The sequence below is a fragment of the Octopus bimaculoides genome, chromosome 4, assembly GCF_046866305.1.
Source record: "Octopus bimaculoides isolate indiv1 chromosome 4, ASM4686630v1, whole genome shotgun sequence".
Lineage (NCBI taxonomy): Eukaryota > Metazoa > Mollusca > Cephalopoda > Octopoda > Octopodidae > Octopus > Octopus bimaculoides.
In genome coordinates, this window is record NC_142931.1 from 135,213,326 (window position 1) to 135,241,064 (window position 27,739).

General features: G+C 36.0%; 3 protein-coding genes across 8 annotated transcripts; 1 reads left to right on the forward strand and 2 right to left on the reverse strand.

Annotated features, from left to right (window-relative positions):
* The first annotated feature begins 22 nt into the window (after window positions 1-22).
* Window positions 23-10,622, forward strand: LOC106880163 (E3 ubiquitin-protein ligase RNF8). 2 transcript variants are annotated; one of them, XR_016241707.1, is made up of 8 exons: window positions 23-177; window positions 3,722-3,835; window positions 4,150-4,698; window positions 6,027-6,425; window positions 7,568-7,772; window positions 8,822-8,944; window positions 9,277-9,469; window positions 10,194-10,622. XR_016241707.1 is itself a non-coding variant. In XM_014930002.3 (7 exons), exons 1-6 carry the CDS (start codon window positions 109-111, stop codon window positions 9,462-9,464), a joined length of 1,524 nt encoding a protein of 507 aa, XP_014785488.1. In that variant the 5' UTR covers window positions 23-108; the 3' UTR covers window positions 9,465-9,469; window positions 10,194-10,622. The 2 variants fall into 2 exon arrangements, 1 of the variants encoding a protein (XP_014785488.1); XM_014930002.3 differs by lacking the exon at window positions 8,822-8,944.
* Window positions 10,623-12,831: 2,209 nt separating this feature from the next.
* On the reverse strand, window positions 12,832-14,987 carry LOC149136265 (small ribosomal subunit protein uS14-like). Its single transcript, XM_089351526.1, has 3 exons — window positions 14,828-14,987; window positions 13,487-13,586; window positions 12,832-12,922 (listed from the first exon to the last, which is right to left on the reverse strand). Exons 1-3 carry the CDS (start codon window positions 14,887-14,889, stop codon window positions 12,914-12,916), a joined length of 171 nt encoding a protein of 56 aa, XP_089207652.1. The 5' UTR covers window positions 14,890-14,987; the 3' UTR covers window positions 12,832-12,913.
* Window positions 14,988-16,838: 1,851 nt separating this feature from the next.
* Window positions 16,839-27,077, reverse strand: LOC106880155 (ribosome-releasing factor 2, mitochondrial). 5 transcript variants are annotated; one of them, XM_089351528.1, is made up of 9 exons: window positions 26,769-27,077; window positions 26,418-26,473; window positions 23,221-23,349; window positions 22,936-23,016; window positions 21,532-22,331; window positions 20,550-20,974; window positions 19,288-19,487; window positions 18,361-18,527; window positions 16,839-17,214 (listed from the first exon to the last, which is right to left on the reverse strand). In XM_089351528.1, exons 1-9 carry the CDS (start codon window positions 26,786-26,788, stop codon window positions 16,945-16,947), a joined length of 2,148 nt encoding a protein of 715 aa, XP_089207654.1. In that variant the 5' UTR covers window positions 26,789-27,077; the 3' UTR covers window positions 16,839-16,944. The 5 variants fall into 5 exon arrangements, with proteins under 5 accessions (XP_089207654.1, XP_089207653.1, XP_014785475.1 ...); XM_089351527.1 differs by having other exon boundaries at window positions 26,387-26,473; window positions 26,769-26,874; XM_014929989.3 differs by lacking the exon at window positions 26,769-27,077 and having other exon boundaries at window positions 25,635-26,473.
* Window positions 27,078-27,739: the final 662 nt, after the last annotated feature.

Here is a 27,739-nt window from a genome sequence, read left to right on the forward strand (position 1 = left end):
ATTTACTTTTTATTGTTTTACGCAATTTTTGCACGTTTTGTCTCCCCCATATGCAATTTTCACCGAGGCTATCATCTCACCTTTATTAAGACACAACCGTCATCCAGTATGGCGTTACAATATTTTTTGGAAAACGTTAATCACCCAGAGAAAAGCATTCTGTTAAACGAAGACACGGTAATTCATATTTTTATTCTTTCATATGTTTCAAGAAAGAAAGTGCCTTACATTTTGATACCTTAATGTTTTCTCAATCTGTTTTTTTTAATTGAATATGCTTGTCAATAGCATATTGTTTACAAGGCGCGATTTGCAACGATGTTGTTACTATTAAGTTAGTAATATATATATATATCACTTATTTTAGCAATTTCTCTTTAAATCTTCTTTTATGTTTTGTATTTTCTATAACCACTTTAATCTTGTATTTTGTTCTGCTGTCGATAACAAAAATACAAGCTGTATTCTATTCAATGGCGTACTTTTCTACTCTTTGTAATTACTCTGCTACTTAACTGATAGGATAATTTATTAAGCTGTTACGTTATATTTTAATGCAGAGGGTTGATATTCTACAGTGGAAAGATTAGTGGTTAGTAGCTGATTGTCCGACACTATAGGTAACAATGAGAGATGCTTGGACGAGGTGGTATGTGGTTAGTTTTGAGCAGAGGCCGCTGAAGTAGTGACAGAATAAGCAGTGAGGAGGCAGTGGAGAGTGTCCTATTAGGTTGCCCGTCTTAGAGGGGGGAACACAATGGTATGTTGCCATAGATTGGGATAGCTTTCTCAGGCGAGAGAGCCAGGGAGCTGACACCTAGCGCTAGCACCTTGTTGTACCATATCTGAGCCGCTTTTTGGTGCGTGTATAGAAGATACAAATTTTAAAGTAAAATAATTTTAGCCAAAGAAATAATAATGATGAAAGTGGCTCTGAAGGGAAGAATTCAACCAAATATCGGTAGTTCACGTTAATGTGTGTTTGTACCAAACTATATATGCGTCGCACATTTATACTTCATCTCATTAATGGTGCTTAGGTGCTGGCTCATTGTCCTGGGAAAAAAGGGTCAAAGGTCATTTGATCACAGGTCTGCTTAATCAGAATTAATTTGGTTGGAGCTAAACAACAACGTGACAAATGGGATGAAATAAGGCGACATACTGCCCAATAAAATTAAAATTCAAACGCAAGACTATAACTTATTAGTTCGGCAAAAGAGACTGATAGAATAAGTAACTAGACTTACAAAGAATGTCCTGGGGTCGATTTATTCGGCTAAAACCCTTCAAGGTGGTACTCCAGCATGGCCACAGTCAAATGTCTGAAACATATGCAAGAATATTAATGTGAGAATCGAAAACCTAATCAGGTATACAGTAAATAAGTTAAAACTGCTAGATGGGATACGAAAGTCCATTAAATACCCCCCCAGTGTGTCCCTTCACTAACTCTGCCAGCTACCGATCTGTTTCTTTCATTATCATCATTACAGAAGTAGCAGAAACCGTCATTACAATCACCTACAAGCTTTTTCCCTCGTCGCTATTATTGTTTCCATAGAGCTAGGTCTTCCTAGAATCGTCTTTCCTTGCTCTTGAGAGGTTGCCCGCCATTGCTTGTCATCTGCGTTTTATGTCTTACAAGTTCCTGTCACGCCGCATCGTCCCAACATATTCTTTTACTTGTTTCAGTCGTTTGACTGTGTAAGCTTAGTACTTATTCTCAGTCATTTTTGCTGAGCCGCTAAGTTTCGGGACGTAAGCACTCCAGTATCGGTTGTGAAGCGATTGTGGACACACGCACGCACGCACGCACGCACGCGCGCGCGCGCGGCGGACAGCGACGGGCTTCTTTGAGTTTCCGTCTACCAAATCCACTTGCAAGGCTTTGGTCGGCCCGAGGCTATAGAAGACACTTGCCCAAGGTGATACGCAGTGGGACTGAAAGCGGCGGAATTATGGTTGGGAAGCAAGCTTCGGCACTTTTCCTTTAAGCGTGACAGCTTAAATATAATCTACTTTTGTTTTTATCTTAAATATGGTTCAGAATATTTTCCTAATCGACTTTCACCAAATACATTTCTAAGTCACATGAAGGGAAAATACGTTCCTTATGCAAAAGCCCATGCCGTCTGCACCAGCCAGTTGCCTTTTCATTATCCATTAAACTAATAATCAAATCCGAATAATCTATGCTACTCACTGATGGAAAATTCATATTGAAATTGTAAATGTTACCACTAAATATAAGCAAGATAAAATTAAATCATATTTAAGCTGTCATGCTCAATCGAAAAGGCACCCAAGCTTCTTGCCACACCTGCTGACAGGGTTGATGTGGCCTTTCTTCACTTTTTCTGTTATACAACCTATAGTCACCTTTAACAATGTACACTCTATGTAGAATACTCTTCATTCCTCCATAAGCTTTCACATACAGTAAGCTTAAAGATGCTCAACCTGCTAGAAATAGCAACTAAATCCTTTGTAATTTTTAGATACAGGACAATAGTAAAAACTACTTTCCCAAGACAAGCCTTTCTGTTTATGGCCAAAATATGCTTCACCTTGTTCTTTACTGCTACATACAGAAACATCCTACTTCATATACAAAAGACCATCTCGATGATTGCACTGTCTCCTCTCTATCAGTTCTATCACTACACTAATATAACAACAAGCGGCGAGCTGGCAGAATCGTTAGCATGCCAGGCGAAATGCTTAATGGTATTTCGTCTGTCGCTACATTCTGAGTTCAAATTCCGCTGAGGTCGACTTTGCCTTTCATCCTTTCGGGGTCGATTAAGCAAGTTACGCACTGGGGTTGATGTAATCGACTTAGTCCCTTTGTCTGTCCTTGTTTGTCCCCTTTATGTTTAGCCCCTTGTGGGCAATAAAGAATTAAATATAACAAGCTAATTGGATCCCATGCCTACTGTCATCACCATCCAAGTCATACAGTAACAACCAGTATATTAACTCTCTAAAATTCTCTTCTCACCTGCATTGCAGCAGACATTGATTGACAAGATGTTCAATCTAATCATCAACCAGATCAATGACACCAGTTTTACAGAGCCTGTTCATTGTCCCTGGGTTATAACTAATGATTTCAAATTTTTTCCACCATTGCATGGCACCTTGCGTGAGTGTCTTCTACTTTAGCCTTGGATCAACCAAATCTTTGTGTGTGGATTTGGTAGATGGAAACTGAAAGCCCATTGTGTGCGTGTGTGTGTGTGTGTGTGTGTGTGTTCCCTCCATTGGTTGACAACCAATGTTGGTGTGTTTATGTCCCTATAACTTATCAGTTTGGCAAAAGAGACTGATAGAATAAGTACTAGGCTTACAAAGAATGTCTTGGGGCCGATTTCTTCAGCTAAAACCCTTTAAGGTGGTACTCCAGCATGGCCACAGTCAAATGTCTGAAATACATACAAGAATATTAATATGAGAATCAAAAACCTAATCAGATATACAGTAAATAAGTTGAAACTAACTTGACTATTACTTTTCGAGTGGTTGGCACCTCTGACTAAGTCAATTAGTCTAAGCGATTTACTTTTTAAATATGCTCATTTTTCATACCTATTTTGTTGTTCTTTCATCATCACCTTGGTATGAAAAGTAGTTTGGAGATTGTCTGAATAAATTAAAATTTTATATATTGAATAAATTAATTCTTGTCACTTGAATGTCTCTTGTTTTTTCAATTCAGATAAAAATTGGACGAAGTCAAGATTTACCGGTATGCCTGTTATCTGTGTGGATTTCTAAACATCATGCTACTATTAAAAGAAATGAAGAAAATTGGACAATTATAGATGAGAATGTAAAATTGTCTTCAGTTTGTTTTTTCTTGTTTGCTCAATTGTTTCTGCTATTGCTTGTCTGAATTTTTTTTTTTTTCTGGATCAGTTTGGCTATCCAATTGTTTGCTGATTTTCTCAACTCCAGGTTAGATAATATATTTTAAAATGAAAGAATCAAAGACTGAAATAGATAAAAGAAATATAGATTCAATGTCTTTCTATCAATCCAATGTTTCCATTTGTTTTCTTTCTTCATTTTCAAATCTCTTACAGTACCTCTCATTAATTTTAATTAGCATCTCATTAATCAAATTTCTCTTTCCTTATTTTCCAGAGTTTAAATGGTGTTTTCGTAAACAAGAAAAGAATTCAGGTATTTGAGCAACATGTGATTAAAACTGGAGATCTCATTCAGATTGGAAATTCTAAAGACGAACCTTTCTGTTATAAGCTTCAAGCAACACTAGTGAAACATAAACCTCACAAAAGTGACTTTTTGGCCGTAAAAAGACATAAACCTGAAATGCCTGTGATAAACAACTCTCCCAAAAATCATCTGAAATTCCTCAATAAACCTGTTGATAAAAAAGTGCCTTCTTCACCATTGTTAGTTACTTGTTCAGAAAGTAACAGCAGTGATAATGATAATAAGAATATTAATGATAATGAAATCCCCTGTTCTTTGGAAGCGATGGGTTCACCAATGTCAGAAAATGGTGCTACTTCTGATTATGAGATCAAGTTAAAAGAACTCGAAGAGCGTTTGCAAATGAAAGAAGCAGCTTTGAAATTGGAGAAAGAAAAATCTGACTCTCAGGCAAAAGCCATTGCAAAATTGGAAGCAAAACGGAAACAGGTTGAATTTGAACTTCAAAAAACACAGGTACTTGTACTGGCTATATCCAAAACTTATAACTGTTTTCAGCATTATCTGCATTTTTATGTCTGTTTTTATCCATGCTTTGTATAGGTTAAATGGGATTCATTGAGACTTGTTTTCAAGCAAAGAAATATTTTTCCCTTAGTCTAGATGTGTTTTCATTGGAGATGGCAAACAACCAACACCACTTGTATAAAAGGTGATGTTTTGTTATGTCAGAGAAGTCAATGCAGTTATCATTCCTCTTAAATGATTTACAAGTTGACAGCTGCAGTAAAAACATCTTGTGTGTGTGTGTGTGTGTGTGTGGGGCAATTGCAGGGAGTTGACTTCTTGAAGAGGAAAGACTGCACATAGGGTTCAAATTAAAGAACCCCTATGTGGTTCAGTCTCATACTGAGAAGACACATGAGACCAGTATATTCTGGGTTGATCAGTCTCTTGGGAATGAAATTTAATCGATGGAAAGCGTATAGCAGCCTATCATATATACAGGATTGGCTAAAAGTCACCTGACAGTAAATCAAAACCACTTAATTCCAAGATTTATTTATGTTTAACAACTGAATGAGACTTTGCTAATAAACAGACAAACGGTGATTTTAATTGCAGCATTCAATTATTATACATTCTTAATTGGAATCTTCCTCATCGTTTAACGTCTGCTTTCCATGCTAGTGTGGATTGGACGGTCTGATTGAGGACTGGCAAGCCAGAAGGCTGTACCGGGCTCTAATCTGATCTAGCAAGGTTTCTACAGCTGGATGCCCTTCCTAATGCCAACCACTCCGAGAGTGTAGTGGGTGCTTTTTATGTGCCACCAGCACAAGGGCCAGTCAGGCGATACTGGCATCAGCCACACTTGGATGATACTTTTACATGCCACCGGCACGGAAGCCAGTTAGGCAGCACTGGCACTGATCATGGTCAAATGGTGCTTTTTATGTGCCACTGGCCTGGGTGCCAATCAGGAAGTACTGTCAGCGGCCACGACAAATACTTCACTTGCCTCAAAAGGTCTTCGCAAGCACAGTTTATTGCCCAATCATTGAAGGATACTCTTAAATGTGCTGGTTATGCTGCACTGGCATAGGCCATGGTTACGGTCTCACTTGGTTCGTCGGGTCTTCTCAAGCACAGCATTTCTCCAAAGGTCTCAGTCACTTTTTTTTTCGTATTTATCAAAAATTTGTTTAATGGGATAACAGAAAAAAACCAAAAAAAAAACTTGCAAGTAAAAACATAGCAAACAAAATATTGTTTCTCTTGTCCATTGTTAATGTGAAATGTTGATTGGTCTTTACACCTTTTGGTTTATTTTGAAATTACAGAAATTAAAAGAAGAAGAAAAAAAGCAACTGGAACAAGAATTTCAGGACAAAATGGTGATGTTGTTAAGGAAAAAAGAGAAATCTTTGAAGCAAGATTTGAAGATCAAAAGAGTTGCCCTGGAGCAAAAGGAGAAAACTGAGAAAGAACTTCTTAATAAGTGCAATTCTGACAAGGCCACTATTGACGAATTAATTAAGTCTAAGGAAGAATTGAAACTGATAATTGATAATAAAGATGCTGAACGATGCTTACTGGAGAGTCAGTTGCAGGAAGCAAAATTGGATAATTTGAAAGAGAAAGATGTTGTATTGAAAACTCGTGAAGAGGTCTTGACTAAATTTTCTGAGATGTTAGAAATGGAGCTACAGTGTAGCATTTGTAATGAACTGTTTGTGCAGGTATGGTGATTTATAAGTAGTTTACATTAATTTTTCTATATTTGTGTTGTTAAGATAGTTTCTTTTATTTCTTGACTCGTCTCGGTCATTGGACTGCAGCCGTTTTGGGTCCCACCTTGAGTTTTAGTTGAGCAAATCAACCTTAATATTTTTTAAAGTCTGGTTCTTATTCTATTAGTCTCTTTCTGGAAAACTGCTAAGTTACAGAGACATAAATAAACTAGTTGTGGTTGTGAAGTTATGATGGGAAACAAACATAGACACACACGTGTATAGTGGCAATCCTTCCCAACTGACCAACAACCATGGATCAACATTACAGTTGTGAAATGTTACTTATTTTGTTTCTTAGACAAAACTCTTACAACCCAAATTATTTCTGTTTTCTTGACGAGAAACAAAGATTTCATCTCGCTCCTATTGTTGAAGTTGTTAGTCCTAGAAAATATCTTTATAAAAGCACACTGGACTAACTGCACTCATCATCATCATTTAACGTCTGCTTTCCATGCTAGCATGGGTTGGATGATTTGAGTGAGGACTGGTGAACCAGATGGCTACACCAGGCTCCAGTCTGATCTTGCAGAGTTTCTACAGCTGGATGCCCTTCCTAACGCCAACCACTCCGAGAGTGTAGTGGGTGCTTTTACGTGCACTATACTGATAATATAATATATTTTAGTATATTAGTTATTTGTGCCATTTACTAATTTATTTAAATTCTAATGACATTTCTTAAGCTTCCAAAATGAATGCAAGAGATGTCACCTGCAAGCCACTTGCCTAGGAGGACATTAACTGAACAAGAAGAGGCAAAGAGTAGAGGAAATTCTTTAGTTCTGTCACAAACTTTCATACCAGTGGCACAGTAAAAGGTACCCAGTTTACATTGTGAAACCATAGGTGGTGGAGAGCAGTTTTAACTGGTTCTCTCTGTTAATGTGTATCAGATGAAAGACTGCTACAAGCTGTGATATGCCATGACCTATCCAGCTTTTTGCTAAGATGGTAAAATGGATATAACATGAAGTTTTGTATTGAGTTGTATCATATCCTGTCTGGGATCAGCTATTGTGTGAACATATTACAACAGGAATGTTAATTCATTAAATTAATGTCTGTCATTTCTTGTTCTGTTTCAGGCCACTACACTGAATTGCTCACATACATTTTGTTTCTATTGTATACATATGTGGATGAATAAGAAGAATGACTGTCCAGTTTGTCGTACTTCTATTAAGTCCCAGGCAAAAGCCCTTGTGGTAGACTCTTATATTGATAAAATGACTGCTTTCTTCAGTCCAGAAATGAAAGAAAAGAGAGCTCAATATGTTAAGGAAAGAAAAGGTATAGTTAAATCTTTGCTCATTTCCTAATTGTTATTTAATATATTAATTTCTTGGCATCATATACTTTTCTTTTGTATTTGACACTCATATTTTTACTGCTATACTCCTTGCTTTTGCATAGAGAAAGCAGCCTTTTGTTGACAATTGTACATTGAACTTCTTTCACCCATTTTTTACTCTTGATATAGTAATTTTAGTTAAGGTGGTGAGCTGGCAGAAACTTTAGCGTGCCGTGCGAAATGCTTAGTGGTATTTCGTTTGTCTTTACGTTCTGAGTTCAAATTCCGCCGAGGTCAACTTTGCCTTTCATCCTTTTGGGGTCGATAAATTAAGTACCAGTTACGTACTGGGGTCGATTTAATCGACTGGGCCCCTTTCCATAAAATTTCGAGCCTTGTGCTTAGAGCAGAAAAGGATATAATAATTTTAGCTGTAACTTTAGCACCCAAGAAACAGAAACCATCAACTATGTATTGTAAAGTTTCTGAGCATTCCATGGGCTTGATTTTTATGGGCTGGCTCTACTAATAACTATTCTTGTAGATCTAATACATTTCAGATCTTACTTTTTCTGTCAGCCTGCCTGATCCAATAACCTATTTTGGTTAAATATTACTTACTGAGTTCACAAGATTGAATTTTTACTTACTCTCTTTTTAGCTTGGAACTCTTGCAATTTCTAGCGAGAATCATGGAATTTGTGATTTCATCTCTTAATACAAACCTAAACTACAACTTATCCAAACTTGTCCTATCACTTCTTTGGGTTTCATGTTTTGCTCGATCAGTTTAAAACCTTTTGTAATTATGATCGCCTCAACTGAACTTGTTTGTTCTTGCTCAGACATCAAACCCTACCTGTTTAATTAAGCAAATAATTTGTATAAAGTATAGTTTGTAGCTTTCAGCATCTCTCAATTATCCATCTTCTGTGTCCTTGCCTATGCAAATCTCTATACATAGTCTCATGTGTCGGGTCTATACCCCTTGCACTTCTCATTCTGCATCTTCATAACACCCGCGTGCTTTTCTTTTGTATTGACACAGTTACGTCATGATTCATACAAAGTAAACTATTTGGTCCACAAATCAGCAGACCTTCCTAACTAAACCGTGTCTTCCTTCAAATAACATTGATATTGGTTCTAGTTACATCTTCTCCATTTACTGGTATGTTGCTTAGCTCCCTCTTACAACCTACTCTATTACATTATACCATTGGCTGCAGTTCTGCTCTATCTTCATTACTAGTAAATGGTTTGAAGCCATGATCTCTCTTATTATTTAGATAGATGTCATCTTTTATTGCTTTAAAACATTTGGAGTAGTTTCTGAATGGAACAAAATAACTGGATTAATTATAAACCACTTATTATAATTGAATTGAAGTGTTGGGCTGACAGGATTGAATCATTTGTCTCGTGGAATTAAAATGTTGGTTCCATAAGGCTTTTCTTTTATTATTACTAAGGCATCTGTTTTTTGTTTTTTATAATTGTTAGCTCTCAAAGTACCGCAACCAAAGACAAAGAAAAGGAGACACGCTGAACACCAAGAACATGTATTTCATCATGAAACAATACAAGGTGAAATTCATAATTTCTTAGCAGCCTTAACTGGAGATGATCTTTCAGACAGCTATTATGAGGACTATGAAGATGATTATGGAAGAATGTATTATGTTTGGTAAACCCTGTGAGTTTTTTTCATTTATTTCTTCCCTACCCAGATTGCTGTTCAGTACTATAAGTTTGCAAGACTTAATTTGGTTACTTTGCCTTTTAACTTTGTATCCTGGACAAAGGTATTTAATTGTAATGGTTGTAAATAGCAAATATGGGTTGCAGGTTGATGAGTGTTTCACCCCAGCCAGTTCATGAAATAATCTCATAGACTGAGATATGGCAACAAGAAGGCCGTGTATCTTTTCACTTAAATCAAAGCCATTGAAGCACTCAGCATTTCAAGATGACACCTATGTATCCTGGTTCAGGATGTTCATCAGTGTTGGCATAATCAGTATGTCTACAAGTTATCTTCTAAGCACCACATTTGACATTTCCCTCCATGGGCTTGTGGAGAACAGTGTCTTGGAGTGATGATGCATGCTGTAGCCAGTAAGTATTCTGACTTGATAGCTTCCATTAATTTCTCTTGGGTACCAGTTAGTGCCTATGCTTGTCCCATACAGAAGGATGGCTTTATTAGTGACGAAAAAGTCACACTTAGTCTTCCTGTTGGGAAGCAAGTTTCTCAATCATGCACATGATGGCAATATATCTAACTGCTGTTTGTTGTGAATATAGTATATTTACTTCAGTATTCATTTAATAAAGGATTGTTTGCTATTTGTTGCAATGTATGTAAATCTCATTGTGATAATATTGACTTAAAGATCCATATTCTTTCTACTTTTTAGGTAAATTCGAAAGCAAAACAAATTGTCATCACGTTTAGAGAAATTTATTTACAGCATCTGGATTTGAAGAGATTAAATCCTTTCCCTGTTTGTGAAATATTGCTAACCAGATGCATTTTCAATTTTAACCAAACAAAGCAAATAGTGAGAAATTGGGAACCAGCCATTTCAAAAATATACATACGGTTTCTTCAATAAAATTCAAATTTTTTTTTTTTTTTTTTTTAAATACTTTCATTTTAAATTATATTTTGAAATTAAAATCCTGTTTGTTACATATTCATCTGAGATGAATATTGTTATATATAAAATATTTCTGTTATGTTATATGTATCGAATACTATGTAAGGCTAAGCGAAAATTGTGCTTCCATTTCTGTAATTTATTAAAACAAAAGCAGGGTTTGAATAATTACATCATTTTTCAGTATAGCCGCCTTGCTTTTTGATTCACCTCTTGCAAGAGCCCACAAGCTTGCTTATTCCATTGGAGAAGGTTTTTGTCTGGTCACACAACCATTTATGTACTTCGTCCATATCAAAATCAACACCCTTGTAAAGGATGTTTGAATGTTCCAAGAAGTGATTGCTGAAAAGGGCAAGATCTGCACTGTATGCTAGATTGTTCCAGCAACTTGAAACCCACTTTTTCAATGGTTTCGATAATATACCTCACCATTTGGTGCCAATTGCTGGTTTCAGTTTGTTGGCCAGTATTTTACTGGAGCCTACACTGGTGATTGTAAACCCTTTTTTTTCGAGATGTTTTTTATTGTTGTACCCCAAAATAGCATTGCTTTTTCTTGAATTTTTTTTTTATTGTTTTACTGGCAACTCCAGACTCTACCTTGTGGATTACTGATCCAGGTCTCCTGACTTTTCTCTCCAAAAATGTTTCACCTTCATTGTTGTAGAGGTTAAGCATTTACATATCCCCCACGATTGCACTTCAATAAGCTCTTGGCACCCAGTAGAAATGAAGCTTGCCCTAGCTTTCACATCCAGAACCACGATTAATTTGTAGCGAACACAGCACCTCATTGATGGTTACTCAGTTCACTAGAACCATCTGGTAGATGTTAGGGGGTGTTCTGCTTCATACTTGTGCAGCTATTTTTTAAAAAACTTTTCGATCTGCTCATCTGTGTCAATCTCTCAAAGTGAAAGGAGACTCAGGAAGCCATGGGATGAAGTACTGAAGGATGATCTTTGACTGAGATGCTTGGCACCTTGCTGTACTCAAGGCTCATCCTCCACAGCAGAAGTGCTAAGACTGCTCTCCTTGGCAAAGAGAATTAGCCTGCAAGAGTTCTGAGTTGGTGCCACATTAGAAGCACCCAGCATACACTGTAAAGTGGTTGGCCTGAGGAAGGGCATTCACCCGTAGAAACCAAGCCAAACCCGATTGGAACCTGCTGCAACTGTGGTAAAATTGCCCAACCCACGCCAGCATGGAAAACGGACATTAAATGATTATATATATAAAGTACTGGTTCAACAGCATTATTTCTTAGGAAATTATCTTCATTCCACTTGTCCTTAGACACTGTTTTCACAATCCCATCAGATGGTTTTCTAGATCAATGAGACACCAGGCCAATTACTACTGCATATCAAAGGTATCTCCTGGGGCACTATCCATTTAGATTAATCTGTCATTATGCATCTTAACTATTAGCATGCCAAAGCCCATACAAATAATTTAAAAGGTAGTTATCCAGCTTAATACTTTATCTCCAAGCTATTGCCTTTTATTTTTACAAATCAAAATCTGTGGTTCATAACTGATGGATAACAACTCTTGTATTGGAAGGTTATATTGGTAGGCTGACTTATAGCCACTGTTGAAAGTATGAAGACATGTTTGTTAAACAGGTTCCTAGAGACCATATTGTCCAGTGAAATCCCGACCTTGAAGCCAGTAAGCCTGGTATTTTAGTTTTCTTCCAGTATATGTGGTGATCAGACCACTGAGTGTTCACACACCAATGGAGGGAGGAAAAAAAAACTGCATGTTCAGTCTCAATTGGGTTATGCAAGCACTTTATAGGATAGTAGACCAGTAATTTAACTGTCATACCTATTTTTCCGTATTTGGATTTTGTGTATTAGCTGACGACGTACCTCACAGAATCAAAATTATCCTGGTATGCTTTGAGACAAAAGTACTAGGGTTGTCAAGAAACAGTGCTTTGTGCATCTATTGGTGCAATGCAACTAATTTGCCAATTCAAACAACTGCATTTAGATTAATCTTACACAGGTGAGGTGAACCCAATTTGAAGTCCAGCATTACAATTAATTTGCCTACATTCCTTATCTTTGGACTCAAAAATGATACCAAGTCCAGTGTTCAGGCAATGTTGGTTGGCTAACAAGATTGATGTACACATCATTAAAAGAAACACACACTTGAGACAATACTGCAGTTGATATTGATTAATCCCAACAATTAATCTCCAGAACAAAGAGTCAGTCCTGGATTCCACTTTCAATTTTTTCTTAGAACACAGGATGTTTAGTACCACCACTGCATTCTTTAAAGATTTGTTTGTGATATACTGCTGAAAACAACGCCTCTGGGCCCTCAAGTCAAACGTAATTGTCTCAAATAAAAAAAAAACAAACAAACAAATATATATATTACAATGTAATTTATTGACTCTTAAGCCAGTTGAATGATGTTTCTTAACAGGCCTCAGGACATGTTTGCATTAACCATTAGTCAAGCTGAAAAAGAGAAAGATATTTTTTATATATATATAATAGTAATATTAGGGATAAAATCCAAAATTACAGGTAAAAACTCAATTAAAATCAATTTATTAAAATTAAATTAAGTTTCACAGTATAAAATATATAGTATTAGGGAAAAGAACCAAGGTTCATGAACTCATCGATGAAAATCCAGTCACATATAGAAAAAATTTATAATTAAAAGTACAATAAATACGTATAATAGAATACAAATTAAATATAAGACCAAGATATATATATATATAAAAATAAAAAACAAAAGCAAGAGTATTCCAGGATACGACAGTTTGAAACATTCTCGACGGCTCGATCTATTTTGGCTTTTGCACATATACTAGAAATTTGCCTATATTCCTTACTCTTTCGGCCCAAACTGTATTAATTCGGTTCCATACTTCCCTTTATTGGATTTCATTTGTCTAACAGTAGTTAGACCTGTTGAAACCCGAATCTTCTGTGCTCAAAACTGACCAAATCGTCAAGTAATGTTTCGAACCGATATCTCAATATCAAATTTAGCGACATAAATACTGGTACCTTCTTAAATCCAATGTCATTGGAATATTCTCGGAAACATCTTCGGCACATGAAGAGACTGTATTTCCTTATGACACCGTGAGTGTTGGCACAGACTCGACTGATGGAAGAAAAAAAAAAAGAGGGGGAAAATACAAAGTTTATAATAATAAAACCATAACGATAAAGACAAATGGTTGTTTACATATATAAGCATTCGTTACAAAATGAGGCGGAGGTAAAGAATACTCACACCACCCGTTTTCGGTTAACAAAAACCCCAAACCCAATCACAAGATGTATTTTTTTTTACCATCGACCAAAACGAAAGGGACCACAAAGAAAATATGCAACATTCAGCCACTTCAACTCCCAAATTATCATTATACACGATTAAGATTAATAAAGCTGAGTTAATTACCATTTTATGGTATATTCTATTATAGATACTAAATATCACACCTTAGAATCTTCGTATTTATTCAGGTATTTCATATGAGCCAAAGAAGGCGCCCCTTAAACTGACTCAAATATATAATATACATTAAAGTGAAAATACAATCGAAAAATACTCAATTTCGTCAACAAATATACCGGAAGATATGCTATATACACACGTCTTGCATTATAGTTGGTAGAGGGTGCGATTTGACTGCTGTTTCTAGCAGGGCAAGCGATCACTTAGAGTAGCATCTTATTTAGATCGTGAACACAGTAGGAAGTAATATGCGATTAAAGAATGGTCGCAAAAAACGGAAAAGGGCATTCTTGATCTTAATGGATATACTTGAATTGAAGAGTTAAAACACTACGAATTATACGGCCATGGCAAACACTAACAACATGGCGACCACATCTTCTCAAGGTGGGAGAAATAGGAACATCGATAATAAACCATCTATAGTAATTTATATCTGATTATTAGTTTCATCTTCAAAACATATTAGGGAGTACAGAATAAATAAATAAATAAATAAACATACAATTCGTATAATTTTATCAATGGCAGTGAAAACTATGAACACACGTGTCTGGAAGAATATCGTGCGATTCGGACTACGGAAATGTGTTACTATTTCATCATTTAAAATAAAGTATTATCTTTGGAAATTACCATTTACCTTGGTACCTTTATTAAATGTTATTGTTTAGCTCCAAACCAGCTGTGACCATCCCATTTAAGGTGGTATGATGTGGTTTAAAGATTTTGCTGCTATTTCTAGCAGATGGCGCTTTCGTCTTGAAGCTGCCTCTTAAATTCGACTCCGCACATGTGTGATGATAGTTGTATGATAACTCGTGGATCGTATAAAAAAATATATATATATAGAGAGAGAGAGAGAGAGAAGAAAGGTGTCTTACCATTGTCGTGATCCTGGTCCAAATCGTCTGGGATGAGAAAACCAAAGAGTTGTATGACCCATTTTTAAATATTTAAGAGATATGCACGAACAACGTACGTCTGGTGCGAGTGTTCAACATAAAAGGGAGGGAAGAAAGAGAGAGTTCCATTTATATATGAATCCATCCCATAATTATGCGTGGCTACATTAAAGGGAGATAATCTTCGAGATTGTCGAATTTTTTACTTCCAATTATGAATAGCAGAAAATTTATAGAAAAAACCCAAAAAAACTAAGATAAAATGTTATAAAGTTGGTTTTTCTCAGTTAAAGATATATTGTCTGAAATATTATGAAATCTTAAATGCTCCATTGGACTCAACTAAGCATAGTTTTCAAATGATCCTTAGAGCTATCTAACATCAACTGATGTATCATCTTCATCACCATCATCGTCGTTTAACGTCCGCTTTCCATGCCTGCATGGGTTAAACGGTTTGACTGAAGGCTGACAAGCCAGGCTCCAATCTGATCTGGCAAAGTTTCTACAGCTGGATGTCCTTCCTAACGCCAACCACTCTGAGAATGTAGTGGGTGCTTTTTACGTGCCACTTGCACGAAGGCGAGTTAGGTGGTACTGGCATCAACCGCGTTTGAATGGTGCTTTTTATGTGCCATGTAATTCATACAGATGTTTGAAGTCATATTCACTGCAAAAGCACTGTTCAGGTTTTTTTTTACTCACATATTATTATAACATGTTTGCTTTTTTGTTAAAAAAAAATTGGGGTTTCAGTTGGAGGGAGACTGGTAGCATCCATAACCTTTCATTTAGGGACTGGTGTGGAAAATGGGGGAGGAAGCCATAACTCACGGTTTGTTGTAGTAAGAAACAACTCATATAAAGATTAGGTTATTCTCAGATCAGAGATCTGGTTCGGTTGCCTGAAACAAAATAGACTTCTCTAAAGGCACCCAAGGGCCTGGTAATGGTAGTTGATTGGGTGATGGATTAAGTCAACCATGAAAGAACAGATACACTCTATCGGATGGATTTCACTGTAGTTATTTTTTTATCCAGTTTCATTCACAAGGCTCTGGTTGACCTGAGGATGTGACAGAAGATACTTTTCCAAGGTACCAGACAGTGGAAGTGAACCTAGAAACGTGCTTGTGATATGCCTGGTGTGCTAGCAACAGCCTTTAAAATAATCACAGACTTGCAGGAAATTATCTCTGGTGTGTGCAAGGCTATTCTATCTTTATTTTCTTGCTAAAATAAACACATGGCTGGTTTCAATGACAAGGGGTTGATAATGGAGATTAAAGCTTAATATGATTTAGTGGAAAATGAGCAAAACGCTAAAATGGGAAGCGAATTAATCCATTGTAGAATGAAGTGATGTCTTTAGATCAAGCACATAATTCTTTCTTGTATAGGCTCAAAGCTTGAAATTTTGGAGGAGAGGGTTAGTCAATAACACCGACCCCAATATGTGAAAAGAAGTTGAACTCAGAACATAAAGATGGACAAAATTTTGTTAAGTATTTTATCCAGTGCAGTAATGATTCTGCTAGCTTTCTACCTTGATTAAGATCATAATGATCTGCTCAAAAAAGGTGCCACAGTATATCCAATAGAGACTGAGTTTATATATCTCAAAATTGTATCCTGCTATTGTATAAAAACATTGTGTAACACGATTTTTGTGCTTGGGTAGCAACCGTTACTTCCTTTTTGCTTAACCCCTAGAAAGTATGAAAAATGGCTAATATTTCCTTCAAACTTTACTTTTGTTACATTTATTCAAACGCCAAAGAATTCCTCTCAACATGTGATTATGATATATATATATATATATATATATATATATATATATATATATATATATATATATGGACTCTTGTATACATATGTAAAGGATTAAGAGAAAAATAAACAAGAGAGCTGATAATTCCAGAGTCTTGTCAAAAAAGCAAAATGATTAAAAACTTGTAAAAACCCTTTCACAGCACATGACAAATAACTGTTAACTTTAAAAAATAATTTATCCATTATACAATTTATCCTTTATACAATTTTTGAACGATTGATAATTTAGACTGTAAAAGCAATATTTCGTCTTTCCAAATGCATCAATTGTTTTGAGAGAAACCTGAAATTTGTTCTATGACTTCGGCTTGTTTCTCAGGTGTCAAAGACTCATAGTGAGAAAGTTCCATTGAGAAAGAAGCCATTCCAGATGTTAAAGTTCTAAGGGTTGTTGTATATCCAACCATTTCTGAAACAGGTGTTAAGGCTGAAATAAACTGTAAATCCTGCTGCTGTTGGATTGAAGCAATTTGGCCACGTCGTTTGGCTAAATCTCCAAGAACACCATTTAAATAAGCTTCTTCACAACTTATCTGAAAGAAAGAAAAACATCACATAAGTTCACATTGGAATGGAAACATGATTCATGACAGACAAGATAAAAGAATAAAAGCCGTACTGAATTAAGTGTAATTTAATAAGACCTCATAAAAAAAAATTAAATAAAACACATTATCTTACAAACTTATAGTAATGTGGAATCCTTTTATAGTAATTTATTATCATTTATCTCACTGTACTTGGTTCTGTATTACTATCCACACATTTTTATTATCTTTCCTATTCTTTTTCTTTATTTTCTTTATCGTGTACAAGAGTGGAAGAAATAGAAAACACAGATAAAATAGTTTGGTATCTAACTTTGTCCCTCTATGATCTGGAAGCAAAAAAGGCTTCAGAGACGAAACTTACCACATATGTGGATCTGGTCAAACAACGTAGGAATAAAAAGTGACAAGTCAATTGCCATTTGAGTCAGGCCACAGGGGTCTCCCAGCACTTTGTGTGGAAGATATTGACATCTCTGGGAGCGTTAGGAAGGGAAGAAGATGACTACTTGCAAGTTGGGGGAAGCAGCAGAAAGAATATTTTGGTTTTCAAACAAGCAGGAGGAGCTGAGTTGAAAGCTACAAGAGGATGGCCAGTGACTGGCTATCATTGCTAACCTACAAACTGAAGGATATTGTAGTTTAAGGTCAAAATGTCTAAGGAATGTTGAACACTACCTGATGATTTCTCTGGGCTTAAAGCTACAGTCATAAATAAGTGATTGAATGTCCTAGCATCTGTAGCTGATGTATGGGGAGGGGGGACATACGTTATAACAGCAGGTCACTGCATCTACCATTTGTTGGTGATTCCCTATTTCTGGTGGATGATGCCTTTGCACCACTCAGGTAACAACCCTCCAACCCATGGGTCTGTTTGGGTAGTTGTTACTGGTGAGGGTTTTACAAGGTTGGAGTGCAAATTCTACTTCAACCTCTTTTAGTCACTTTTAATTACATGCAGAGGAGGAAATGCTTGGATCTCTCCTTTGATATGTCAGTCTCCACACAACGTATCTTCAGAGTGCCTTTATTTAAAAAAAAAATTCTGTGTCTAATTTTTCTTTAAATCAACTATACACATCTACCTTAAATACCTGGTCTTGTACCTGTTTAAGAAATCGTTGTTACCTGAACATTCATAAGAGGCTCCATCAGAAAAGTGTTGGCTTTACGCAAGGCTTTTTGAACTGCGGACATAACACAAGCACTGATCATCGGAAGTGACGTTCTTGATCCAATGCTGACTTCATGAAGTGATACAGAAACATGAATAACAGGAAAGTTCAGTATCAAACCTGAATAAATATAGAATTACATAGGCAGGATATTAACCAATTATGATTAAATAAAGAAATCATCATTAATTTAGAAAGAATGGAAAAAAAAATCATCACCTGTTCAAGACAACCCTTCTTTCTTGGATTAATTGAAAAAAAATAAAAATAGTGGACAAGGAGGTATGAGGGGGTGCTGAAACGTTCCTGGCTTTGGGTAAAAGTAAATACAAGAGGATTAGTTAATTATGATTTTATTCAACATATTTCCTCCTCAGATTCACACACTTATTGCAACAGTTCTTCAGTTTTTCTAAGCCCTTCCAAATTTTCAGCACCCCCTCGTACATCATACTGTGTGTATAATCTACAACTCTTCTGCAATCATGTGAATTTGAATGCCATTATCATCATCATCATTTAATGTCCTTTGCTCATGGGTTGGATGGTTTGACTGGGCTGCACCAGACTCCAGTCTGATTTGACATTTTCTATGGATGGATGCCCTTACTAACGCCAACGACTCTGAGAGTGTAATGGGTGCCATTTGTGTGACACCAAGAAGCATTTATGTATCACCGGCATGGGTGTCAATTTGCGTGACACCGGTATCTGCCATGACTGTGATTTTGCTTGACTTGATGGGTCTTCTCAAGCGTGACATAATGCCAAGGGTCTTAGTGATTGCCTCCGTGAGGCCCAGCACTCGAAGGCAATAACTGGTCTCAAATGTTTGAGTAAAATGAAAAGAAAAATTTAAGATAAGAACAGAATTTGTAACCTGCAGTTAAAGCTGATTTGACTCCGTTTTCAATGGCATTCAACTGGTATCTGTGGATTTGTGTCAGATTGTTCTCTTTGGTGTGGACTAAATTCACATGCTGGAAGTTTCTTGTTTCACTCGGTTCCACAGATAATGCTATGAACATCTGATGGCGCTGTTCTCCAAGGGTCTTGTCTAGAATCTCATTGACATAAGCTCTAAAAGATTTAAAACCGAAATGAAATATAAAAAAGTTGTTGTGATGAATGAATATCAAAAAAAAAAGGGAGGAAAGAAACAATGATTTAAAATATTAATATACCTTAATAATGAATTTAAAAATGGAGATTTATTGAGCTTTATACATTAAGAGTAAATCTCATATGAAACACAAAATTACTTCCTTGAAATAATTATGATGATGATTATTATTATTATTGATTTCAAATTGTTTTTTGCACAAGGTCAGCAATTTTTGGACAGGTAATAAGTTTATTACATCGATCCCCAGCACTATATTGAACTTATTTTATTGTCCCCAAAAGGATGAAAGGCAGAGTCAACCATAGCAGAATTTGAACTCAGAACATGATGATGATGAACCTAAAAATAAATGAAATACCGCTAAACATTTTGTCCAGCATCTAACGATTCTGCCAGCTTGCCATCTTAATGATTATTCTTTTTTATTGCAAAAACAATTATTAGAATTAAATTCTCTTCATTATTATCATCATTATTGCTGTTGTCATTTTAACATCTACTTTTCCATGCTTGTATAGATCAGAAAAAATTACCTGAGGGTAGAGTTTTCTACAGTAGAATATCCTCCATCATACCAACCCTCATTTGTTTCCAAGCAAAATAATAATCCCCAAGTCTATTCAACAACAAACAACTGAGATACAGTCATATGGAGAACACTGTCTGGATGAGCTTTTTGATTACAAAGATTGCACAACACATCAAGCCATGTCAAGATGTCCAGACATACTTTCGTGGTGGACTGCAAGCAAACCAAACTATCTGGATGAACAGTGATGCTTTTGTTTACAATCAGTGAACACATGTGAAGATTAGGGGAAATACAAACTCACTCACACACAGCTATAATACAAGACACCAGCCAACAACATCTATGCAGTGGAACTGAACCACTAATTATGTGGTAGCAAAGCAAGCTTCTTAACCACACAGCCATGCCTGTGCAAAATCTACACTAATCAACACTCTAAATATTTAATGAATATATATGAGTAAGTTTGTAATAAATTTCTTACGTCTCTTTGATGGTCTCTTTGTAAGCTACTTGCAGTGACCCAAGGTGAACTTCTAAGTTATACTCTTCCTTAATTCTGTTGCGTACAATATCCAAATGCAGTTCACCCATGCCACATAGAACAGTTTCACCTGTGTCAGGATAAATTTTTACAGACAAAGTAGGGTCTTCTTTTTGAAGGCATTCAAGTGCATAATCTAAATGTTTCTGATCTGATATAGAGTCAGCTTCAACAGAGCAGAAGAACACAGGGTCTGGAATATCTAAACCGGCTAAAACTGGGCTATGAATGTGGTTGCTTTCTTCTTCATCTTGCTGATCAACCCCAACTTCAGTATTAACCTGACTTAGACGATCCTTCTTGTAAAGTTTCATGGCAGCATCAGCTGTTGCATGGTTTGCTACAAGACTGTCTCCTGTGATTGTCTGAAAAACAAAAAAAATATTTTCTTTTAATTAGATACAAGCAATGTTAACTAAAATTCATTCTTAGCAAATGCTGTATCATGGTTACAATAAACAGCAAAAAATCTGAAATTTCTTTAACTTAATTGTTTATTCTTTTGCATCCAATACTAAATGCTAGCATGGGTAGAATGGTTTTGAAAAATTTGGATGTTGTTTGCATATGGATTGTTGAAGCAAGTATTTTTACAATTAATTATTCATCTGTGGAATAGAAGTGACATCATTTTCCACTTGGCTGACTGAGTATATAAAATTGGAGGTAAGTATGATTCATAGTGAACTACCCTGATGCCAGTCACAAGCTCAGAGGAAGAAGCAGGAGGATTGGGTGTCAGGCCAGCAGTCCAGCCTTGCAAAAATCAGGAATCGCTAAAGAAATGGCAGGAGAAATTTATGAGAACAATTGACACGAGGACCAGGTCAACTTTACAACCATTGGCTTGTAAGGTGCTTCCCTCCAGCATTACAACATTTATCAAAAGAAGTAGATATTGAAAAAGAAGTTTTGACATTACCTGTTTAAATCCAGCAGCACAAACAATGCTGCCAGACATTGCTCTGGATATATCTTCAAATTCATTGGCGTTAACTTGCAACAGCCTCATTACCTTCTCACTTTGTTTCTGGTTGACATTATAAATAGAAGCACCATTTACCAATTCTCCATTGTATATACGAAGAAATGTTAGTGGTCCACGTTGTTTGTCATGGATTATCTTGAAAGCCAAGCAAACTAAACTTTTGCCATAGTATTTTAAGAAGTCATGTTTGATGTCCAGAGGTGATGGTAAATAATGATTGATAGAACTCAACAAATGTTGTACACCTTTGTTTTTCAATGAGCTGCCACATAAAACAGGTACAGCTTCTTGTTTTAATGTCACTTGTCTTATTGCTGAATGTATTGCTTCAGCTGGAATATCATTTAAATTATAGTCTTGAAGCACATACTCAGCAATTGTTTCACTCAAATCAGATAACTGACCAATCAGATGAGTTCTGTGTGCCATAACTTCTTCAAAGAGATCTTCATTGGATTCATCAATTTTTTCCACACTAAATTTTGATCCATCTCGAGACTCTTTTGACCATGTCCACATTTCCAAAGTGACCAGGTCAACAAAACCAGTAAAATCTTTCCCACTGCCTAATGGAAAACACAACAATAAGGGTTCTGTCTGTAGTTTGTGTTGCACTGATTGAAGACAATGTTTTACATTTGCTTTTGGTTTATCCATTTTGTTAAGAAAGATGATTTGAGGAACTGAATATCGACTTGCTTGTCTCCAAACTGTTAATGTCTGTGCTTCCACACCTTTAAAAAACAATTTTAAACATATTTATTACAGTTATTGTATAGTTTTGATAATTTATAGACTGTAGGTTCAAACTCTGTTGAAAATATTGTGATATTGCCTAAATATATCTGATTTGAAAATAGGTCTCATTTCTACTCCATGATGAAGTAGTTAATAATAACTAGAAAGGAAAGCCTATTCTTTAAATTTGAAGACTAGCATATGTGTGTGTGTGTGTGTGTGTGTGTGTGTGTGTGTGTGTGTGTGTACCCTTGACTTAACATCACATTATTATTGTAAAATAACTACTAATCATGTACCGAGGTCAATTTAATTAATCATACCACACTTTTTCACTAGGCTTATAATTGCAAATTGTATATGTGTGTTTTATTAAAAATTTGAGTCATAGAAAAATTTATGCTTTTTGTCATAAATGTACTGACAATGTTTATTCCCAGTGAATCTAATTGAAACCATATTACACTTTAAACATATACATTACTATTTGAACATGGCTATTTCCTTTTGCCTTGTTAAAAGATATTTTAAACATAAACTACAGTATAATAGGATATCTTATTTTAGAGAAATCACATGTATGAGAAGGCAGTTATCTACCTGCTGAGGCATCTAGTATAGTGACAGCTCCATCTAGAACACGTAGTGCTCGTTCAACTTCAACAGTAAAGTCAACATGACCTGGAAAGAACATATAGCAATACATTTTTGAAAATATATTATATTATATATATCATCATCATTTAACATAAATGCTTTTTTTTATTATAACATATTACATCGAATAAGAAGTATTAACTAGTGATTTTTCAATCAGAGAAATTAGATACAAAATTTACTAACAGCTTCTATTTTAAATTTATAGAAGAAAAATCGACACCATACCAGGAGTATCAATTAAATTGATTTTGTGTTTCTTCCAGTAACAAGTGACAGCAGCTGAAGTGATGGTAATTCCCCTGTTGCGTTCTTGTTCCATGTAATCAGTCACAGTTGTACCTTGGTCAACATTTCCTAAACATTAAAATGAAGCTGCCATTATTCCCATTGAAGAAAACCAGAATATATAAAAGAAGTTAAATATCTTAGGGCCATACTCATGAGTAATCGGAGGCAGGAGGCTCAAGTGAATGCTAGAATTTTAGTAATGTGCTAGCTTTAGCATTTGATTCTCATGAGAGGAGAAGCTGGTAAAAAAGCCAAACTTGCTATCTTCAATTTGGTTCTTGTGTGTATCCTTACCTATGGTCATGAATGTTGTGTAATGACCATAAGAATATGATTGTGAATACAAGTGGTCAAAATGGGGTTCCTCTGAAGGACCTCTGGAATTATGTTACTCGATACAGTGCATAGCTTGGAGATCAGGGAATCTCTCTAGGTCAAGCTGCTACTTATCCACATTGAGAGGCCACAACTAGTGCTATGGACATGTGGTAGCAGGATAGGATCACAAGACAGATTCTTTAAGCCAAGCTAACTGTTAGGAGACCTAGGGGTAAATCAAGAACGAGATGGTTGAATAATATCCATAGTCTCAGTTGGTCACACTCGGGAATCCAGCAGGTAAGTCTAATGACACTTGGTTCTGACTGGTCCCTCTGGAGGAAGTGGCTGAAGACCTTACTCTTACAACCCTCTAGGAATAGGGAAAATGAATGGGTGGATGGAAACCAGAATATTTATAATGTACTTGAAAATATAACTAATATAACAATGGACTAGCCTACCAATAACAGAAGTAAAATAAACAAAGCCGACACCTAGAGATTGTTTGAAGACAATGCACAGAGAAAGTCCTAAATATGGTAGCGAGTTGCTTTACTTGACTCATTGTTACCTCCCCTAAGTCAATGTCGTGTACCAAGTATTTATGTGAAAATAATGTAATGGATACATATTATGGATAGCCATCAAATAAATACAAATAAAAATCACGATAGATTGTGATAATTTGCTGCTAGTATTATATTTTATTTTGAACTAAGCTAATGCATTGTATATTGCTGCGTCCTTTTCCCCCATCAGAACACATTAGCTTTATGCAAAGTTGATCCTCGAATCTAGCTGTCTGAAGTTCTCAATAACAATATATCGAAGTTTTAACAATGCAGTACACTTATCTATTTCTTGGTTTCCTAAACGAATATATGCGTAAAATATGTGATTTACAATAATCAATTATTTAATCAGGTATTGAAACTTATGGAAAATGCGATTGACGTTCATGCTTTTCTCAAGGACATTATCTATGTAAGGGAAGTGAATTTACTACAACTAAGAATAAAAACTTCATGTCATGGGGAACCTCCTGGACTATAAGAAAGGCGTGTTTGAACGGCACATCTATCCAGAGTATCCAGAAAGTCAAAGAAGAAATCCGTGAATATCTTATCCCCCCCCCCTTACTAAAAGAAAAACGACACAGTCACCTTGAATTTTGAGAGGAGCTCCCATCTCTGGTTGCTGAAGGAGTCTTGTTCCTTATAACAAATTTTTTTTCTTAGAGGGCCTGAGAGCTTCTACGTTGTCCTTCCTCTTTTCTACTCTAGGCACAAAGCCCGAAATTTTTGGGGAGGGGGCCAATAGACTAGATCGACCCCAGTACACAATTGGTACTTAATTTATCGACCCAGAAAGGATGAAAAGCAAAGTCGACCTCGGCGGAATTTGAACTCAGAACGTAACGGCAGACGAAATACCGCTAAGCATTTCGCCTGGCGTGCTAACGTTTCTGCCAGCTCGCTGCCTTTGTTGTCTTTCCTCTTGTTAGAACTAGCAGTCACATTTACCTTAAATCTCACCTTTTAGTCTTTAAAAATATGAATGAATGAAGCACACATTGTATATTAGTTTTTAATGAAAAAAAAAAAAGTTTATAAATCAAAACCTCTTATGGGTCACAACTGGAATTTTTAATAGCTTAGTCAAAGGAACAGTAACACCCGTCCATAAAGCTTTTCAGAACTTCCATGACTGGTAGAAGGAAAGGAAGAAGTCATTCTTAGACCGGAGTTTTGGTTTGAATTCTTCGCAAAGGCACCAAAGAGTTAAGAATGCCTTTAGTTATAGGTGTGTCGATTAGTGCTGACAATCAATGTGCTGTATAATCAAACCTTTATATCAGAATTGTCAGACTGATCAACGTGTTTTCTTTAGCTCTAATAGCTGCGCTAGCATTGACGATATTTAGCATAAATACAGAACAATCTCTACGAATGGTTTCTTCAGGATCGATCAATGACAAATTCACTAGAATGAAATAAGAAATAAATCTTATGGAATTAAGATAAACATACCTAAATATCGGGTAAAACCAGTATAATAGAGAATTCTTTCGGTGGTTGTTGTTTTTCCGGCATCGATGTGAGCCAGAATTCCAATATTTCGTACACTTTCTATTTCGGTGTCCTTCGAAGTTTTGAAGGAAGCATGTTTACATGCATTTGTATTGAAATATTTTCGGAAGGTTAGATCTCTAGTACGATGCAGTTGTATTGTCTTAAGAAGCATTTTTGGCCACCGTATCATTCTCCTGCCAATAACTAATGACATTATGCAGGTTAGAAAGTGATCTTACTTACAATTTTACTAATTAAATATCAACATGTGAATTAATTGGGCGCAGCCATTTTCAGATTCAAGGGAAACAACTCTACAAGACTATTTGGGGAGAGTAGAATATAGAGGGTATTCTAGACCAGTGCTTCTCAAACTATCTGGTGCGGCGTATCGGCAGTTTTTTTCCAATGTGAGAGGGACCATTAATATTTTTTAGTAATATTAATTTATACCGGAAATAATATATATAATGAATATAATAAAAGTTGACAATTTTTTTTTTATCTTATATCTATTTTGTAAACAAATAATACAATATTACAAGCATTTTATAAGAATTTTATAATGTTTCTTTCTTTTCTGGAAACTCGCTGCGTACCGGCAGCTGATGGCTTGCGGACCGGCACCGGTTTGCAGACCACCACTTTGAGTAGCAGTTCTAGATTGCAGAAATGAGATGGACTTAGAATTGCGGTTTACAACTTTTTACCATAATGATCCATTTTGTAAAACCAACGAACCTCTGCGCAGCCCCTTTTGGAGGATATTAAAAAACCCCCATTTTCCAGGCAGTGATCTGAAGAAGAAGAAGAAGAAGAAGAAGAAGAAGAAGAACAACAACAACAACAACAACGACGACGACGACGACGACGACGACGACAACAACAACAACAACAACAACAACAACAACATCATCATCGAAAAATACCTTAGGAATGAGAACCCAGGTTTGAAATTTCCCCAAATAGAAAAATTTGCACAATATTTTATTACAAACATATTTATTAAGACTTAACTTTTATTAATGTTATATATTAAGTTTATTAATTGTCTATGCACGAATTACTGTCAAAACACGTATGTTGTTTTACCTGTATGCATTGCTCTTCATTTTCGAAACCTATTCATAAACCTGTAGTCACATGATGCGTGTTCTTTGTAAGAGCATGTAAATGGGAATATTTCGAATTCTTGTGCTACTTACATTGGAAAGGTCAACGCTTCATGTAGCACGAAGTGAATTATGGAAAACTGATGTATGTAATCAGGGCCAGCTGTAAGGCATCAGTAACTCGAACAGTTGCTCGGGGTGTTACAAGTTAGGGAGCACCTTGTCATGTGTTTGGGATCTTTGAAATAAAAAGGGAACATGAAAATACTACTTTGAATGAAAGATATTCTACTCCGAAAAATACCTTTTTACAAACGATCTGCTACAATAAGGGAGGCAACTTATATTATAATGATAACGTAAAGGATATGAGAAAATTGTGAATGGTTTGTGTAGTTTATGCCTGTGTCTGTTAATCTTGTCATAAAATGAAAATCGTGACGACGAGTATGATGGTAAAGTTAGGTAGCGATGTGTAAGGTTAAAGAAGACGAGCATGTATAATTTCAAAATGGACTTGTTTAATATAACAGAATTGACAAAAGCTCAATATTAATCATTCTGACATTTAAGAATTATAAAATTCAGGAGAGAACCGTCCTTGGCATTAGTCGATGGGTGGGTGGGTGTCATATTTGATCACTAACGCTATGCTTTGTCCGTAGTCAATATATCTTTCAGTGAATCAATTTAGGTGTAAATACGTATCATAGGAGGTAGTTGTTGGCACTCCGTCGCTTACGACGTCGAGGGTTCCAGTTGATCCGATCAACGGAACAGTCTGCTCGTGAAGTTAACGTGCAAGTGGCTGAGCACTCCACAGACACGTGTACCCTTAACGTAGTTCTCAGGAATATTCAGCATGACAAGGCTGACCCTTTGAATTACAGGCACAACAGAAACAGGAAGTAAAAGTGAGAGAAAGTTGTGGTGAAAGAGTACAGCAGGGTT

What these genes read in the sequence shown, in the direction of transcription:
- LOC106880163 (XM_014930002.3), top strand. Translation starts at nt 109, where the DNA reads ATGGCGTTACAATATTTTTTGGAAAACGTTAATCACCCAGAGAAAAGC. An exon ending in TTGAACTTCAAAAAACACAG is followed by an intron (nt 4,699 to 6,026) that starts GTACTTGTACTG and finishes TTGAAATTACAG; the next exon opens with AAATTAAAAGAAGAAGAAAA. An exon ending in ATATGTTAAGGAAAGAAAAG is followed by an intron (nt 7,773 to 9,276) that starts GTATAGTTAAAT and finishes TATAATTGTTAG; the next exon opens with CTCTCAAAGTACCGCAACCA.
- LOC149136265 (XM_089351526.1), bottom strand. Translation starts at nt 14,889, where the DNA reads ATGGGTCATACAACTCTTTGGTTTTCTCATCCCAGACGATTTGGACCA. An exon ending in GGACCAGGATCACGACAATG is followed by an intron (nt 13,587 to 14,827) that starts GTAAGACACCTT and finishes TTCTTCCATCAG; the next exon opens with TCGAGTCTGTGCCAACACTC.
- LOC106880155 (XM_014929989.3), bottom strand. Translation starts at nt 25,890, where the DNA reads ATGTCATTAGTTATTGGCAGGAGAATGATACGGTGGCCAAAAATGCTT. An exon ending in TGGTTTTACCCGATATTTAG is followed by an intron (nt 23,350 to 25,634) that starts GTATGTTTATCT and finishes TTTAATGTTTAG; the next exon opens with GAAATGTTGACCAAGGTACA. An exon ending in GTGCTGCTGGATTTAAACAG is followed by an intron (nt 20,975 to 21,531) that starts GTAATGTCAAAA and finishes TTTGTTTTTCAG; the next exon opens with ACAATCACAGGAGACAGTCT.